This window comes from Pituophis catenifer, unplaced genomic scaffold (assembly GCF_029215685.1).
Source record: "Pituophis catenifer annectens isolate HBS135680 unplaced genomic scaffold, rPitCat1.0.hap2 SCAF_1, whole genome shotgun sequence".
In the NCBI taxonomy this organism is placed as follows: domain Eukaryota; kingdom Metazoa; phylum Chordata; class Lepidosauria; order Squamata; family Colubridae; genus Pituophis; species Pituophis catenifer.
Genome location: NW_027256881.1, coordinates 51,484,764 through 51,503,680, shown reverse-complemented (window position 1 = coordinate 51,503,680; position 18,917 = coordinate 51,484,764). Strand labels below are relative to the sequence as shown.

General features: G+C 38.0%; 1 protein-coding gene across 3 annotated transcripts in view; it reads left to right on the top strand.

Moving 5' to 3' along the window:
* The window catches only part of WDR26 (WD repeat domain 26), a 45,798-nt gene extending 27,692 nt beyond the window's left edge, over nucleotides 1-18,106 (top strand). For all 3 annotated transcript variants that reach the window (XM_070932410.1, XM_070932408.1, XM_070932409.1), the window contains 5 exons: nucleotides 295-440; nucleotides 755-833; nucleotides 6,536-6,665; nucleotides 9,336-9,521; nucleotides 14,000-18,106. In XM_070932410.1, the coding sequence (XP_070788511.1) occupies nucleotides 295-440; nucleotides 755-833; nucleotides 6,536-6,665; nucleotides 9,336-9,521; nucleotides 14,000-14,025 (567 nt within the window). In that variant the 3' untranslated portion in view covers nucleotides 14,026-18,106. The remainder of the gene's footprint in view (nucleotides 1-294; nucleotides 441-754; nucleotides 834-6,535; nucleotides 6,666-9,335; nucleotides 9,522-13,999) is intronic.
* Nucleotides 18,107-18,917: the final 811 nt, after the last annotated feature.

Sequence of the window (18,917 nt, the reverse complement as noted above, 5' to 3'; positions counted from 1 at the left end):
GTTGCATCCCTGAATATCCATCAGAAACAAACAGCATGTGTTAGAATGACACTATTACACACACACACACACACACACACACACACACACGGTCTCAAGGTGAACCAAAAAGATTCTACTTAGGGAGGCAAGAAAGAAAGTTCAACAGAACAAAGTCTGCTTTTTAAATTTTAGGTGATACCCATGGAATCTCTTGTTACAATACAGCCCCACCATTTCATGATGGAAGTAAAATCATAGTTTTCATGTTTTTGGTAGCTTTTTTATAAGGGTTTTGCTTTATTCCCTGTCTAGGATTTAGATGGTAATCTCCTAGACTCCTGGGAAGGAGTAAGAGTGCAGTGCCTGTGGTGCTTGAGTGATGGGAAGACTGTGCTGGCATCGGACACACACCAGCGAATTCGGGGCTATAACTTTGAGGACCTTACAGACAGAAATATGTAACTACATTGTTTTTCTGTTGCGCTAGATAAATAATCCTATAGTTGGCTAAGCAATGAAAATAATATTTCACATGACTTCTGGAACATGTGTTAATTCTAAATTGGGCTTTTCAAAAAAAAATCCTATATAAATAATAAGAATATAAATGAGGAGTTAATAAAAAATAAACCTTGATGTGTGAACTACTAGTGCAGTCATAATTGGGCTCGTTGTAAGACCCCTGTAATAAAGAATATTGAAACTATATTTACATTTTTGTAGAAATGATAATTTTTAATTGTAATTCTAATACTATTGTTTATATTTTCAGAGTACAAGAAGACCATCCAATTATGTCTTTTACTATTTCGAAAAATGGTCGGCTAGCTTTGTTAAATGTCGCAACTCAGGTAAGGAGATATTGTTATTGTTTTAAATAGGCATACCCTTTTGAGAAATATTTACAGTTTGGCACAAAAAATGTAACTTGCTTCTGGCGAATATGTTCTGTTTCCTGACTTGTCAATAGAACTCTAGCTATGGTTCTTTCTTGTCAGAGAGAGAAAGAGGTCAGAATTTTTTATTTCTGATAGTGCCCAACACAATGGGGCATATAGGCAGTGTTCCTTTCTGGAAAGCTGAATGAAAAAAAAACCCCTCTTTATTAAATTACTGTGGATAATTATGTACGAACCTACACTGATTCTTTTTCTTCTAATTCAGAGGAACCTATTTGGAATTACTGTATGTCTTGTGACTGCCATACCAAAATTCTGTTGCAAGTAGATAATTTTTTTGTAGTGCAATTTAAAAAAAACTAAAAAGGGTGGGAATGAGAGCAGATGTATAACTGCCATTTTCACCTTTAAGTCCCTAAATCTGTTATTTTTTATTATTTTAGCTTTTGTATGATAAGATTGATATATATTTATTGTTACTATGTTGTCAGATTTTTGTATGATTGCTATTTGTATTTTATTTTATTTTATTAGATTTTTATCCCGCCTCTATTACTTTTATAAATAACTCAAGGCAGTGAACATACAGTACCTAATCCTCATCCTATTTTCCTCAACAACCCTGTGAGGTGGGTTGGGCTGAGAGAGAGAGAGTGGGTTAGGTTGAGGCAAGATTAGAATTCAATCTCCTGGTTTCTAGTCTAGTGCCTTAACCAGTAGACCATTGTTGTATTGCATTGCTATATTATTGTTATCTATTGGGATTGGAATGTATGCTGCTTTGAAATGAAATGGCATACAAGTGTTAATTGAATATGTGGGTTGTTAAGAGCACATGAGGTATCTCAGGAGTAGGAAAAACCATGGGAGGCCTAGTGCAGGGACAAGCCCACTGCCTCTGGCCACCAAAAGCCCCACCTACTGAGATATCCCATGCTCCTCTTCCCACCTCTTGGGAGTCCCCACAACTGCTTCCGCCTTCTCCCCACCCCATAACTGATCATTCACGTTTGGAAAATCTCCAGGTTCTCTTCTGTCCCCATTGCACGCACGCACACAGACAGACAGACAGACAGACAGACAGGAGTTAATGAATCAAACAGTCAGGAATTCCTTTAAGATAACAGTCTTGGCAGCGAACCATGAACTGCCTGCCAAGAGATTTTACTTACTAAGGGAGGTTTTTTCTCCTCAGTCTGATATATCAAATTAATTCCACAAAGCAAAGAATTGTCAAAGTCCAGTCCAAAGAAATCCAAAAAGAGATTCTAACAGGGTTCTAGAAACACAATATGACTTCCGAGCTTTTTAATTTGTCCGTCACAAGGCCTGAATAGCCGACACACCCCCTTTTATCCCTTGTGGGGTGTGGTCCAGTGACTCAGCTCAATCTCTGGCCCGCCCATGCCTCTTTCTCTGCTGCGTGCGCTTATCCTTCCGACGCTGTCTGGGATCCAGCCAAAACTCATCCCCCTCGCTCTCTATCTGCGGCTGATCCGAAGTGCCTTGCTTCTGGCATATCTCTTGGCCTTCGGAGGAAACCTGAGGCATTGACCTTGTCATGGTCAGATCACTCCCTCCTTCGCCTGAACCGCCACACCCCGCCGCAGGGAGGCGAAACCGACCAGGTGGTTCCGCCCCAGGCGCCTGATGGATCCTGAGAGATTCCAGATGGAGCTTGAGCCATTTCCTGAGGTTCTAGCACACGACTCGGCTGAGGACTTAGTGGCCGCCTGGGATAGGGCGGCGGCTGATGCTTTAGACCGAGTCGTGCCTTTGCGGCCTCTGACCCGGCGCCGGTCTCACCTGGCTCCTTGGTATACTGAGGAGCTGAGGGAGATGAAGCGCCGGAAAAGACGCCTAGAGAGCAGTTGGAGGGCTAGTCGTTCTGAATCCGACCGAACACTGGTAAGATCTCATATTAAGAATTACCTAGTGGCGATAAGAGTAGAGAAGAGTAACTACTTTTCTACTCTTATTGCATCATCAGATAATCGCCCAGCCGCCCTGTTTAGGGTGACCCGCTCTCTGCTCCATCAAGAGACGCGGGAAGACCCCTTGGAGGGTAGAGCTGAGGATTTTGTACAATATCTGTATGACAAAATTGCTCAGATTCGTGAACAGCTAGACTCTGACTGGATTGATCCAGAGGAGATGACAGGGGCAGGTCCTGAGAATATTATTTGGGAAGAGTTTGATCCTGTGACTCCCGAAAGCGTGGACAGGATACTGAACAGACTAAAGGCGACCACATGTTTATTGGACCCGTGTCCATCCTGGTTGGTACTGGCCTCCTGGGAGGTGACACGAGGCTGGCTCCAGGAGATTATAAATGCTTCTTTGAGTGAGGGTGTCTTTCCCACCGTCTTGAAAGAGGCGGTGGTGAGGCCCCTCCTCAAGAAGCCCTCCCTGGATCCAGCTGTATTAGCAAATTATCGTCCTGTCTCCAACCTTCGCTTTGTTGCAAAGGTTGTTGAGAGTGTGGTTGCACGACAACTGCCTCAGTACCTGGATGAATCGAATTATCTAGATCCGTTCCAGTCGGGATTCAGGCCCGGGTACAGCACAGAGACAGCATTGGTCGCATTGGTTGATGATCTCTGGAGGGCTCGAGACAGGGGTTGCTCCTCAGTCCTTGTCCTATTAGACCTCTCAGCGGCTTTTGATACCATCAATCATGATATCATGCTGCACCGGTTGGAAGGGTTGGGGGTGGGGGGCACTGTTCTACAGTGGTTCTCCTCCTTTCTCTCTGACCGGTTGCAGTCTGTGTTGACGGGGGCAGAGGTCGACCCCGAGGCCCCTTATATGTGGGGTGCCACAAGGATCGGTCCTCTTGCCCCTTCTATTCAACATTTATGTGAAGCCGCTGGGTGAGATCATCCGTGGTTTTGGGGTGAAGTACCATCAGTACGCTGATGACACCCAGCTGTACATCTCCACCCCAGACCACCCCAATGATGCCCTCGAGGTGATGTCCCGGTGCCTGGAGGCCGTACGGATCTGGATGGGGAGGAACAAACTCAGACTCAACCCATCCAAGACCGAGTGGCTGTGGTTTCCGTCGTCCCGATATAGTCAGTTGGCGCCATCTCTGACTATTGGGGGTGAGTCGTTGGCCCCCACAGATGGGGTTCGCAACTTGGGCATCCTCCTGGACTCACGGCTGTCTTTTGAAGAGCATATGACGGCCGTAGCCAGGAGGACTTTTTATCAGGTTCGCCTGATTCGTCAGTTGCATCCCTTTCTGGATCGGGACTCGTTACGCACGGTCACTCACGCCCTTGTCACCTCACGCCTGGATTATTGTAATGCTCTCTACATGGGGCTCCCCTTGAGAAGCACCCGAAGGCTCCAACTGGTCCAGAATGCGGCCGCGCGTGTGGTAATGGGAGCAATGTGGCGCTCTCATGTAACCCCCCTCCTGCGCGAGCTGCACTGGCTCCCAGTGGTCTTCCGGGTGCGCTTCAAGGTTTTGGTTACTATCTTTAGAGCGCTCCATGGCTCAGGACCAGGGTACTTACGAGACCGCCTCCTGCCACCAATAGCCTCTCACCGACCAGTTCGCTCCCATAGAGAGGGACTCCTCAGGGTGCCGTCGGCCAAACAATGTCGACTGACGGCCCCCAGGGGGAGAGCCTTTTCTGTGGGGGCACCTACCATCTGGAACGGGCTTCCCCCGGAGTTACGAAACATCCAAGACTTATGCATTTTCCGCCGAGCCCTGAAAACATTTCTATTCCAACAAGCTGGTCTGGCCTAACTCTCCCTTTTTAATTGGCTTTTAAACTGTCTTTTAAATTGGGTTTTAAACCTCTTTAGATAAATTTGGATGTTTTTTTTTAATCTTTGAGCCTAAATTACTTAATCTGTTTCTTAATAGTTTTTAACTTCTATATGTATTTGTATTTATTATGGCTGTTCACCGCCCTGAGTCCTTCAGGAGTAGGGCGGTATACAAATATGAAAAATAATAATAATAAATAATAATTGCCAGAGAGGAGGGTCCTGGAGAGGGAGGCCTTGCCAAGTCCTCTCCTTCACCTTCTGAGTCCTCTCCCTCTGTTAAGACAGGCTCGGGGGTCGGAGTCACAACAGGTTCTAGATCAGCAGTCCTCAACTTTTCCAACTTTGTGGACAGGCGGTGGTGGCAGGGGATGATTTCATATTCTCACTGCCCACACAAGTGGAGCTGCGTGCACTCACCCACTGCTTGTGCGGTCCAGTTCCGAACCGACTGCGGCCCAGGGGTTGGGAACCCCTGCTCTAGATGATAGCGCAAAGCTGTTTCCTTAGATCTCATGTTCTTATACATGTTTCCATCCTCTTTGGAAAAGCGTTTTTAAGCAAGTCACCAACTCAGTAGTTAAGTGAATCACAGGGTTCTTAAGAAAATCTGACTTTCTTCCATTAACTTTGCTTGTTGGAAGCTGGCTGGGAAGGCTGCAGATGGTGATCACATGACACAGGGATGCTGTAATCATTGAAAATATATGCCAGTTGTCAAGCACCCAAAGTTTGATAATATGAGGGGGGGGGTGCTATGATGGTTGAAAGTATGATGATTAATCATAATTGTCAATTTTCAGTGCAATTGTAATTTTGCATGGACATTAAGGGTCCTAGGCCAAAGACTATCTGTATACCATTCCAGTCCAAGAGGACTGTAAGCAGTTTACATTCTCTTCCTATGGTTAGTGTTAAAATGTAAAAATAGTATCATAAAATGGTGAGGACAAAACTTCCAATTACAATCTTAGATGGATGTTCTAGCTTATATTAGATCTTCTCTTAAGGCTCTCTTAAAAAGTCATACCTTACTTGTTTTTCCAAAACAAGTTAACTATATCCAAAAGTCTTTTTATTTTTCCAGTTCAAGTAGTTAAATTGTTTTTTTTAAAGAATTGTATAAGGAAATGAAGTTTGCTTAACCCAAAATGTTTGCAACTAAACACTTGAACAGATACAGTGGTTGGCAAATGCAAGAGGGCTATGTAAAGTTTATATCCAAACATTATCAAGTAAAAGGCAATTTGTGCAATACCTTTTGTCCCCTCTACAATTTAGGAAAAGACCAGAGTAGTAGGACATGTATTTTTCTTGAGAAAAATCCCTTGTTCAGTCCCTGATATCTCTTGGAGCAAGAAGGAAATCTTACTGAAAGCTGGAAAAGCTTTTATCAATTGGTGTGATGTTTTGAAACAGTTAAGATGGCTTCTTATATTCTACTTCACCTTCCCACATGCAAAAGCATCTATTAGAAGCCTTAAGATGTGACACATGGTATAGTGAGTGGGGAGAACTAGAGAAAATTTTACAGCAGCTGGTATATGTGGGAAAGAGCATCTGCTCACATTTTACTGGTGATTTTTTTCATGCTGCAACCCTACATCACTTATTTCTCTTTCCTGAAGGTTTCAAGATAAAAGCTTTCAGGAAATGTAAATGGATTCTGCTTTGGTGAAAAATAAGAAGAAAAGTTCTGCTGTATAAAAGACAAATGCTCATGTGATTTTTGCTTGTGAAGAAAAATAGTCCAATTTTATATTGATGTACTGAATCTTATTCAGATTAAATTATTAAACAGTGAAGCTAAGTAATGGAGAGGAAACTTTCTTACAGTAAACTATTTCTACAATGGTTTTTGTCCTCAGGGAGTTCATTTATGGGATTTGCAAGACAGAGTTTTAGTGAGAAAGTACCAAGGTGTTACACAAGGGTTTTACACAATTCATTCATGTTTTGGAGGCCATAACGAAGACTTCATCGCTAGTGGCAGTGAAGGTAATTTTTTTTAAAAAAAAAAATCTCTCTCTCTTCTTTCTCCCTCCATTTCTCTCTCTCTCATTCCGGCATAAACTTTCTGCATTAGTGAATATTATAGTCTTCTCACTCCTTGAGTTTTAATAAGCAGAGTGGGTGTGCCTTACATTTCCATAAATGGTGTTAATTAAATACTCATTGAAAAGAAGGATTCTACTTCAGAGAATGGTGGGATCCACAAGTAAAATGTGTGACATCTTTTTGAGAATAACGTCTGTAATTTTGATACGATTTGTACAGTATTGAGTACTGTTGCTCTAATAGTTCTCTGAGGTATTAACTGTATTTGCTGTAGATATTTTTTTTCTAAAGGTAGGTGTAAGGTATATAAATTCACCTGTCATTTCAATTATAATCAATTTTGGTAAGAGAATGATGGTCTCCTATACTGCAACAGGATCTACTGTATTCAGTATCGTCCATCGTGAGCAACTTGAAACAATCATGGTTATCTTTTAGCAGGTTTCCTTGTCAGTTGTGTGAGAAGTCAGTTATCATATGTTCTTGGCATTAAGGGTGCTGATCCACTCTCAGGTTCTTGCTCTGTATTGCTAGTAGAATTGGAGCTAATACAGAGTGGGCAACAATACTCCTGTGCCCCAAAAACTTCAGGAAGATGTGGTTTTGGTCTGAACAGGAATGCAGTCGTAGGTTGAGTCAACAAAAATCGTATCTTAATGCATTATTTGTCTTTAACGGGTGAAATGCTCAACTGAGAACAGCACCTCTTTATTGGACCTTATGTTAATAACTTGTCATTGTAAATATTTGTCAGTCATTATATGCATGCATTTTTAACTCCCTTCCCCTTCCAAACAGTCTCTGGCCCAGAAATATCTGTCAGCCTATTGACTTTTTGGTGTATCAAATAATTCATACACCACTTAGGACAGCGTGGACAAGTCACTTAGCTACAGCCTATTGTTTGTTTGACATGAATATGCCGATTAACTTATCCAGGTCAACTTAGAACAGCTTTTTATTTTTTTCATTTTCAGTGTCTAAAAACTACCCAGCTGTAGTTGAAGCTGATGGCACCTTATTTAGATTCGGACTGCCTGAGGCTGTTGCCTCTTTGCACTGAATTGTTGCAAATATGGCTGCTGTGAAAGTCTCTATGTACAAAAAAGTAACAGATTTAAATGTCATAACCTCTTAAATGTAAAGGTATGTTTTCAGCTAGGTAGGCATTTCACCTACCAGCCCCAAACATCAAATGATCTGCCCTGGGAGTAAATTTCACGTCTAATTCTGTTAAGAAGCATTAAGGTACCATAAAAAAAATCTCTCATGGGAGTAAGTCTGAGTGTTGTTGCCTTAAGATGAATAATGATCCTTGAAGTTATGCAGATAATGTGTAATCAGATTAAAATTTTTAATCAGATTAAAATTGGGAGAGTAAACAAATATAAACAAGGGTGTTTGATGTAATTTAGATGTTGTGCACTTATTTTTAAAAATCTTACATGAGCTGATTTAGCTAGTAAGTATTTCTGTTAAATAATGTGGCATGTAAGTAGAAGGATTTGTAATACTTGGGAAGAGACTAAAATACTTTGGATCCTTTATCATTGTTTGAATTTATTGTTAAAGCAAATGATTTTAACACTTTTGTACATCTTAAAAGTTTGTCTTATGGTGGTTCTATTTAATCAGATATTTAAGTAAAACCACAAACTTACTCTAGTGCTTAGCAAAAAATATAATTACTGGCAACTACTTTGATACATGGTTCTTCACAATGCAGACACTTGCACATTTAAGATTTCATCCACCCTTTCTATGTTCATTCAATTTGCGTGTCAGGATTAGCAGTGGCAAAGAAATTTCCATTCAGATGTTCAGCTTTGTAAATGTTTTATGTGAATGTAATAGAATGCACCAACACAATTACAGCTATAAATTACAACTTGGCTGTGTCATGAATTTCTTCAAATGGTGAAATGGATTGCTTATTGGCTAAAGTATACTGACAAAAATCATTGTATTGGGCATTATACTTCAAGGCAAACAAGAGCTATCTGAATGTAACTTCCTCTTATTCTGCATGTGGGCTGGCATTTACTGGTTTCTCCACTATCTTTTTCATGCAGCAGTAAGTTCCTGAATAGGGTATCACACAGTTAATTTAGTGCATGGCTCACTAAAGTTATAGATAAAGTATCATGTTTAAAAACATTTTATTTTCCAATCACAAATGAAGTCCTTTATTCAAAAGGCAGGAAGTTTTCTGGAGAAATCCCCACACCTATCATTAAAATGGTCAAATTAAAAAATTCAAGAATTAGAATCCAGAGCTTTTCAATTTTGTATTTCAATTTCATTCTTGTATATAAATGTATTATTAGTGGAAATTAGCATATAAACAGATTCCTAATTAGATAATATAAATCCTGCCTTTATACTTAATTTTCTACAAATATCTTCATTTTGGAAAGAAAATCAGTACATATTGTTAGTTTAAATGTGGAATTTTAAAGGCCTTGAAACTGTTGGATATAGCATTTAGTATTTTTGTTTTGGGATATGCATGGAATTTTTAAAATGGAAACATGGATTGTTATGTTGATTACAGAGCATATTTTAAATTTTAGGATGGATCTCATGTTTTTTCAAACCTATCTGTCTTAGATCATAAAGTATATATTTGGCACAAACGTAGTGAGCTGCCAATTGCGGAACTGACGGGGCACACACGTACAGTCAACTGTGTGAGCTGGAACCCACAAATTCCATCCATGATGGCCAGCGCCTCTGATGATGGCACTGTTAGAATATGGGGACCATCACCTTTTGTAGACAGCCAGGATATTGAAGGTAAAAAAAATAAAATAAACTAATTTTATGAGAGAGAAATATTTTAAGATTCGATTATGTTTATTTTTTCTTATTGCATTTAAATACAGTGATTTGCAAAGTTCATGGTGTATGCATAATTTAATCATACAGTGAAAGGTTTGAATAGCCTTAAGTATCTTCTAGTCCAACCTTCTGCCCGCTCATTTTTTGCATCTGTCTTTACACAAAAGGAAAAAACAGTCCAACCTATCAAAACAGCATCACAAAAAACAGATTAGGAACACAAGTTAAAATAGGGAAGAAAATGGTAAGTGAACACTTGTCTATCCCAGACGAGTTCAAATCACCAGGACTAGATGGATTACGTCCCAAGGTTCTGAAGGAACTGGCAGACGAGATCTCAGAACCACTGAACTATATCTTTCAAAGATCCTGGAGCACAGGGGAACTGCCAGAGGATTGGAAAAGAGCTGATCTAGTTCCCATCTTCAAAAAAGGAAAAAAAATAGATCCAGGAAACTACAGACCTATCAGCCTGACCTGAATACCAGGGAAGATTCTGGAAAAGATAATCAAACAACGAATCACCGAACACCTAGAAGCAACCTTATTGCACTCTTTGACAAAGTGACAAAATTAGTGGAACTCATCAAATCAGAAGATACCAAGCTGGCAGGAATAGCCAACACTCCAGAAGATAGGCTCAAGATAGAGGAGGATCTTGACAGATTTGAACATTGAGTGCTATCTAAGAAAATGAAATTCAACAGTGAAAAAAGCAAGGTTCTACATTTAGGGAAGAAAAACAAAATGCACAGGTACTGTATATGTGGTACCTTGCTCAATAGTAGTAACTGTGAGAGGGATCTTGGAGTCCTAGTGGACAACCATTTAGATATGAGCCAGCAGTGTGCAGCACCTGCCAAAAAAGCCAACACAGTTCTGGGCTGCATAAACAGAGGGATAGAATCAAGATCACGTGAAGTGTTAATACCACTTTACAATGCCTTGGTAAGGCCACACTTGGAATACTGCATTCAGTTTTGGTCGCCACGATGTAAAAAAGATGTTGAGACTCTAGAAAGAGTGCAGAGAAGAGCAACAAAGATGATTAGGGGACTGGAGGCTAAAACGTATGAAGAACGGTTGCAGGAACTGGGTATGTCTAGATTGATGAAGAGAAGGACTAGGGGAGACATGATAGCAGTGTTCCAATATCTCAGGAGTTGCCACAAAGAAGAGGGACTCAAACTATTCTTCAAAGCACCTGAGGGCAGGACAAGAAGCAATGGGTGGAAACTAATCAAAGAGAGAAGCAATTTAGAACTAAGGAGAAATTTCCTGACAGTTAGAACAATTAATAAGTGGAACAACTTGCCTGCAGAAGTTGTGAATGCCCCAACACTGGAAATTTTTAAGAAGATGTTGGATAACCATTTGTCTGAAGTGGTTTAGGGTTTCCTGCCTGGGCAGGGGGTTGGACTAGAAGACCCCCAAGGTCCCTTCCAACTCTGTCATCCTATCCTATCCTATCCTATCCTATCCTATCCTATCCTATCCTATCCTATCCTATCCTATCCTATAGGAATTCACTCTTACAGTATCCCCCCCTCCCCCATGGCCACCCAGCCTTGGTTTATATGCAGCTAAGCATTTTGCTAGTATCATAAAATGTAAGGACTGGAAAGGACATTAGACAGGATAAGGAGGAAAAAAATGGTGGCTTAAGTCCATCACCCCAGAAAAAGAAGAACCATATGATTTGGATTTCTTCAGTTCTTTCAAAAATTGTACCTAAGTAGCTTAGATCTCATTCATACCTAAACAATGAAAGAACATTACTATGTAGAGGGCTGATCTTACGTGATTCTAATGGCTATCGAAGTAAAGCACAGTCTCACAAACCTAAATTACATTTTTCTCAGCCTTCTCATGCCTTTGAGGAGATATTGTCTGGCTGAATGGTTGAGACCTGCGTTTGGTATTCAGGACTTTAATATTTATTTTTTTTCCCCTTGCCCCTTCTTGGAGGAATGGTTGTAACCACTGCAAGAGCCAGATGGATTTAGATTTATAGAGCCCACGTATAGCAACATTTGACTAAATCATTTGATACCTTAATTCACATTACTACAATGACTATATTCAATATCTTTTCCAGTGATACACTTTACGTAGTGACAGGCAAGGCTACAATCTCATATATTTATGTATTTACTAAACATTGGAGACTGAATACATTTGTCAAAGCAGAAACAGTTTTTTAAAAAAAAATGCTAAAGCGCTTTTCTCTTTCTTTGCATTACTTTTTATTTTTCTCTGTAAAATAGGTTAGCTTTCACATATCATTGCTGGATGGCCTCAGACATGAAGGAAATGTTGGACATGGAATATGATTGATTGTTCTGGATTGCTGTGATAGACAAATCACACAAAGATTTTAGATTACTCATTTGGTCCAGGCCTAGTTGTGGTTAATATTGAACCACGATTTGGGCTACTCTTAAGTTGATAAAGACCTTTTTAAACAAACTTCCCAGGACATGCTCTGTGTAATGAAAGTAGAAAGAAATCTTGCTACTTTTACTGTGTGATCCTATTCAACACTGGGGGTTAACAATCATTGGAGCTACCTGTCACATCAAACTAGATGAAAATGTCATAGCTTAAATGTTATTTATTTACTAAATTTCTTTGCCCCCATTTTACCCTAGTGACTGGGCAGTTTACAACAACATAAAGATTTCCAAGTCAAATTAAGTGCTGTGGAGGTTTGAATCTTGTCTCCTTGGTGTTAGTACAATATAAACTACTGAGGTTAGGCTAGGTTAGGATTTTGCCATTACTATATTATGAATGTAGCAAAAGCTTATGAAGCTGCATTAGAAATAGGAGTCAGTGAAATCCAGTAGCTTATGCAATCATGTGGAACACCACATTTTAAAGAATTGCAAGCTCCTTTTAAAAATTGCAAAAGTTCAGGCAAGGAAGTATATTTTGCACAGCTGATACACTGGTTGTACTCTATTGTAGATGGATTGAAGTACTGGTACATGTGTGGTGTAGTGTAGTAGATGCTGGCTGTTTGTGGATAGAACAGTGATAGTTTATATTGCAGGAGTTCTCAAACTGGAAGAACAATTGTGTTTAAGGGTTAGGTTTGCGGCTGTTTAAGTTGGAATTTAAATGGGCATTCAGTTCTTGACCAGAAGCCAGTCTCTTAGGCTTCAGCCGAAAAGATATGATGGATTGCTCCAGTGGCGCTGCTTCTGCCTTCTTCCTTGTCCTTTATTGAACTGAATTAAAAAGTGGCCTTGACAGTATCACCCAGAAAAGTTTGGCAGAGAGGCTCAGCCCATCTTTGTAATGAGTAATTTAATCTTCCTCTTTTTTTCTGTATTGCCATTTGTATCATCATAAATTTTATATTATTTTTAATGTTATCATAATCCACATAATTTCCAAACAGACAATGAAGTATATATATTTTTGTATCTATGTAAAAACTTCTGCCCAACCCATCTGACCCATCTGTGTTTTGGTACTGCTTTCAGATTAGTATTCATGATAGACAGTCATCATATCCAGAATTGTTGACAAGTGAGCAACCTTAAAAATTGATTTAATAAATAAAAATTTCTCCTGACCCTGTTGCACTTCAGATAGCAACCTTTCTCATTTTGTCATTTGAATTACTTGAGCTCCACCAAGCTATAGGTGGGATTACAGTCCTGTCTGTCCCTTTTCTAATATTTCTAGTTCAAATATATTTGGGGTAAAATTATATAAAACGGCTTCAGCATAAAAATGTCCTAAAACCTAAGTAAAATCAAATCAAATTGTTGTTAAAGGAAAACCCAGTCTCCTCCCTGAAAAACTTTGAAAATGGACTGGATTAGACAGAGATCTACAGCTCACTAAATCAGTCAGAGCTCTGTCCCAAGATCTCTTCAGTAGTGTGATCCAGAATGGCATATATGCAGTCTGCCCCAAGGTACCTGGTGCACACACACACAAAAGCATGTGGTCACAACTAATTGAAAGTTGAAAATATTTCCAGACTTCAGTTGCAGAAGCCATGTTCAGTACACATTTGCTGGAATGTGGATTCTGTCTATCACCTCCCTATAATTGGTATAAAGGAGGAAATTCTCAAGGACTGGTTTCAGCTGATTGAGCAATATACATTGATATGAAAATTAGACATTACCCCCAAGTTTTTGTCTCTGCATATACTTTTTCTATCAATTGCTCTTTCATTCCATTTCATTTCTTGCAGTTTTGCACAAGAAACTTGTAAAAGCTCTTGCTGGGTAGCCACAAACAATGCAATCCTTATTGTTGCTGTTCAGTTAGTTTACAGTGAATGAAGTGAATTTACAGTGATTGATTTTCTTTTTGTGTGATTAAAATGTGCATATATCATGATTGAGATATACAAGACAATATGGACGTTCTTAATATATTTTTGTTTACATTTTATCTCTTCCCCTTAGAGGAATGCAGTAGCATGGATAGTTGATGGTGAATTTGGAGCAGACGACTTCTGTTTAACTTAAATTTAGTCGTATTTTAAATGGCTTGGGATTTGGTGCAAACAAACATGATTGATAGCTGGACAGACATGCTCATCATGAAAATGAACCATTTTTTAAGCCCGACTGGGGCCAAACATTTTACCACCTTGCTTCATAGTAAACAGTTGAGATGAAGCACGTCGTTAGAACGTTGTTGGACACCATGTTGAAGTAACCCCCCATCGGTTGTGAAGAACTGTGCTACATTCAGGCTAACCATTGAACTCCGTATATACATTTTCCCCTTCTGCCATTTTGTCAGGCAGACTACTGTTCTTGTTGCTCTTCTGTGTAATGAAGTTTAAATGCTTGTTTGGAAAACCTTTTATTTAACAGTTTAGAAAGCTTGATAGAAAGAGTGCTTTAGTCTGAAGAGTACATGTTGGATAGGAAAGTAATTTCCTTCTCTTGTTTCTCTGAGTCTGCCTTATTTAGCTCGAGATCTTTGCAGCTTGGTTCATGGATTCTAGCCTTGCCCGTTGCGCAGTATATCCAAATCCAGATGTAAAACCAGTGAATGACATGAAAAGCACTCTCAGTATCACACTTGACAAAAAGGTTTTGTACTTTTCACGTAGCTTGTAACCCTATAAATGGGTGAACAGCACAAATTTTTTTAAGAATAAATTATTTATAGCATTAAAATGACTTTGATTTGTATACTTTGGAAAATAAACCAGCTTAAAAAGTGTCATCTACAAGTTAATGCAGTATAATTGGTGCTCCTTCTGAGTGTTGTGTAAGACCATTTGGCTAGCAGGAGTTTTACACAGATTATATAAAGTATTATTTAAAAACAAACCTTTGTTTACCAACATAATAATTTGAAAGCTTTCAGAGTCACCAATAAAACTATTACAATGTAATTTCTGAAGTTAATAAAATGAAAATTCCAGATTGGCTAAAACTTGTGCAATGATTCTTATTTGAAACAAAAACTAAAATGGGAATGGGATAATATTTTAGGATCAGTTTCCAAAATTAGTGGATTGACTTTGTGAATTTAAATATGTACATTATACAAGTGTTCCACATAATGTTCACCCGATAATTGTTTTCTCAGGGGATGCTTGTTAATAGTTTGATGTTAGGAATGGGTTGTTGTCTTTAGTTTTTATATGCAACCCCCCCCCCCAATGGCCTGGTATTTGACCTATATAACTGTTTTAAATTAAAAGATGGAAGGACATACCTCTGTGTAACAATGAAATAACAATTCATATGGAAAAAAATCAAGCCCAATCAAGCTAAAATAAATCGAAAGCTCTTTAATTTTGAGGAAAGTCCCATATTTGGAAGAGAATGTACATTGCTTGAGCTTAAGCATGGTCTTTAATACTCAGATTCTGTGATAAGCAATCACAGTCAGTGCACTTCAGTGTATTTCTTAACTCAGATTTAGCACGTGCTTATCTTCATAGCATATGATTTAAATCAGTTATGTCTCACAAAATTTATTTAAACTCTACCAAATTAGGAAAGCTGGTACTCCAATTACTTAATGTAATAACTTAGTTTTTATAACTCAAATGACAAAAAATGTTTTAGAAGACCAGGTTTACAGAAATCTTTTAAAGTAACAATGCTTTCCTTTTATGTTCTCTAATAGATTGAACTCTATATGTGGCTCATTTTATTTCAATTCATTTTATGGAGTAGTGTTTCTTTATGTTTGCTATAGTCAATTCATATATATATTCTGTTCATTTGACATTATGTTCTTTTATTTGAAATTGCTTAATAGTTATTTTTGAGCTTCTGCAATTCTTATTTATTACAGATACTTGCAGATACTCCCATTCAACATCTTGAAATGCTTTACATCTCTAACCAACATGGTACTGGCACTAAAATTGCTTATTAACTCAAAACTATTTTAGAACATTAGAGCAAAAATCAGGAGTGGCTGAACCTGAAACAATTTGCATAATTTAATTTCTTCGGGTTATTCAAAACAATCTGGTGGTTTGCAAGTAAAATTTCATGCATAGAATTTAATGAACATGTTTGAACCTATAGTTTACCCTTCTTTGAAATATAATACTAAGGGGAAACTAAATTAAAAGCACTGAAGTTGAGCACATTACTTATGAGTTTACTTCTAAGGAATTCAAAAAATACATATAAAAGCATTTCAGAATGGAAATGAATAAGAGTCATGTTTTGAAAGTGCCACTTCTAAATGTCACTGCATAATGTAAGCTATGCAGTTCTTAAGTAGCAGCTCTAGATGTAGAATTATCATTTGTTGCCAGGCTCAACTTCCTATGACTACATTGTGAGACTAATTTGTCCAATTGTCTCACAGTGTTAACACTGCTAGAACTTTTTGTGGATGGACAAACACACCAATATTTTCTGGCATATGGATTGGAAAGCATCTGTCACTTTTCATATAAACTAAAAACTAAATTCATCATTGTAAAAAGATATGGAAGAGGCGTATCTGCAATATTCTTATTTTCATACAGTAGATATTTCTCAATCTCAGCTGTAAATTCTAGAGCAATCAATTGTTCATACAACAGAGATGATCTATGAAAACATATTAGCATTTTGACCATCTATTCCAAACTAGCACACCAACCATAAATTATCTTGCCACATTGCTTCTCATCTTTATCAGGTAAGTCACTTTAAAAATAGCACAAAAGAGAAAAAAGAATTTAATTTTTATGTAGCCCATAAATAGCCTTGTAAATGTGTAGCTAGCTTTCCTCAATTTTAAAATGAGGGGGAACACAAAAAGTTAATATGGAGTCACAGGTGGAAAATTACCCATTTTTCCCAATAATTTCATTCTGACTTCCAAACTGGTGTTGTTGAATGACATTTAAATAATGCTAGGTGTTTAGTGCCATGTTAACTACAAAAATCTCCCACCCTTTTAAAATGGCTTAAAATTATTTCTCATACTAATTTTATGCTGGCAATAGATATATTAGGGAAAGGAGAGTTAGTAACCTTTTTAACAGCAGAAGAATGTCTTAATTTGTAATTTGGGGCAGAAAGGGAAAATAAACCAATTTTCAGTAAGATTTGGTGCCCTTTATCTGTACCCCAAAGCACACAGGTTGCCTCGGATTGATGCATTTCAGATAAATTACTAACCATGTATCGTTAATACTCCATATATGTAGATATATATGTATCTATATATATAACTTGCATTGGCTTGCATCCATTTTCAGCTGCCATACAACAAACCACTTGTATGACACATAATTATAATTTTGGAAACATTTTTGAATAGGGAGGACTTAACTGATGTGTGCAGTGTTGTCTGCAATAGCTGCTCTTGTTGCTGGAACACAAACTAGAAACCTGTTTGCTACTTGCTGACTTCATGTAGAAGAATTCAGCAAAGTGTGTATGGTATGAATGTGTGTGTAAAACAGAATCAGTCATGGAACCAACTAGGTACATGTCATGTTTTACTGAATAATTTTAAGTCATGTTGTGTGTATTTGTCTTGTCCTCTAACATTAAAATTTGGTTAATACAAATATATTTTTATAAATTTGAAGTACAGTGTGCCCCATTTTTTAAGTGTTTCATTGTTAAAAAATAAGTGTACTAGATTTGATTCTTAACACTTACTGGCACAGATGGAAAAAGCTATTGGCTCCAAAATTGTAAGAGGAAGAAACATTCTCAAAGTGTGTGTGTATTTACAAACCAAGCTGTAGAGATCAAGAAAAGAACTTTTACTGTTCTCAAATTTCTAAATTGTCAAGATTTATATGGAGTTGTGGTGGAACTAGTTAACACTTAGAGCTTTTGGTATGTAATGACTATTTGCTATGGACTGATATTAAATGTTTCAAAGGATTGCGTTATTAAATTTTCTGGATTTTGTTACTTTCCTCTTGAATTATATTAAGTAGTTTAAATTTCTTTTATGACATTAAAACATGAATTTTGGGGCTCCGTATTTATTTTCACTGGTTTTACTAATTTATGGGGCACATTAATTTTTTATTTTATAAATATGTAGTATATTAAACATATCTTAAATCGTTCAAGTCAAGCTACATTAATTCCTGATTGTCTATTGGAGTTTTTTTAATTAAACTTTTCCATGTTGGTGCACAGCACTTAACAAATATTTGTATTCCCTCTTTCCAGTTCAATAAACAAAATAAATAACTGGATTTGATTAGTTCTTAGCTTTATAAGCTTTGACTTCATTCTAGAGAGGAACAGAAGTTCCTTTCCTTTCTAAGATGTATTCACATATGATCATGCAACTGCTCAATCCATGAATATCCAGCAAGATTTCTTGTGACAATGGATCCCATACTGCTCAGACGTAAGCTGAGTTACTCACTTGGAGCACAAAGCCATCCCCATAGATCTTATGCTACAAAAGCTAGACGGCAGCTGTCTTAACAAGCAAGCAACATCAGGCTGTTGACTGAACCAGTGGCTGTAGGTGTGATCTTCAGCTTGGAAGATAGCAATCTGTATTGAACTGATTATAGTACCAAATGTCCAACAACAAATAGGATTGCAGTTACACTGCACAGCTTCAATTTAGATGTGGCTTACTGCCATTATAATACAGGCAAACTATGAATACATATATTCATAGGTCCCACATAGGTGCTACAATATTTCGTGAAGTACTTTCTTAAACACCTCATATATACACTGAACATATTTCAGCCTTCAGTTTAAAAAACACAAAAGTGAACCATATTTAAAATGTTGCCTCTACGAAAGAAAACATTGGTCATTTGTCTCTGGTAAGCTTCCTTTTATATAATAAAAATCTTCTTCAATGTAATGGTTATAGCTGCTGCTTCACTGTAATAAGTGAATTTGCTCCATTGGG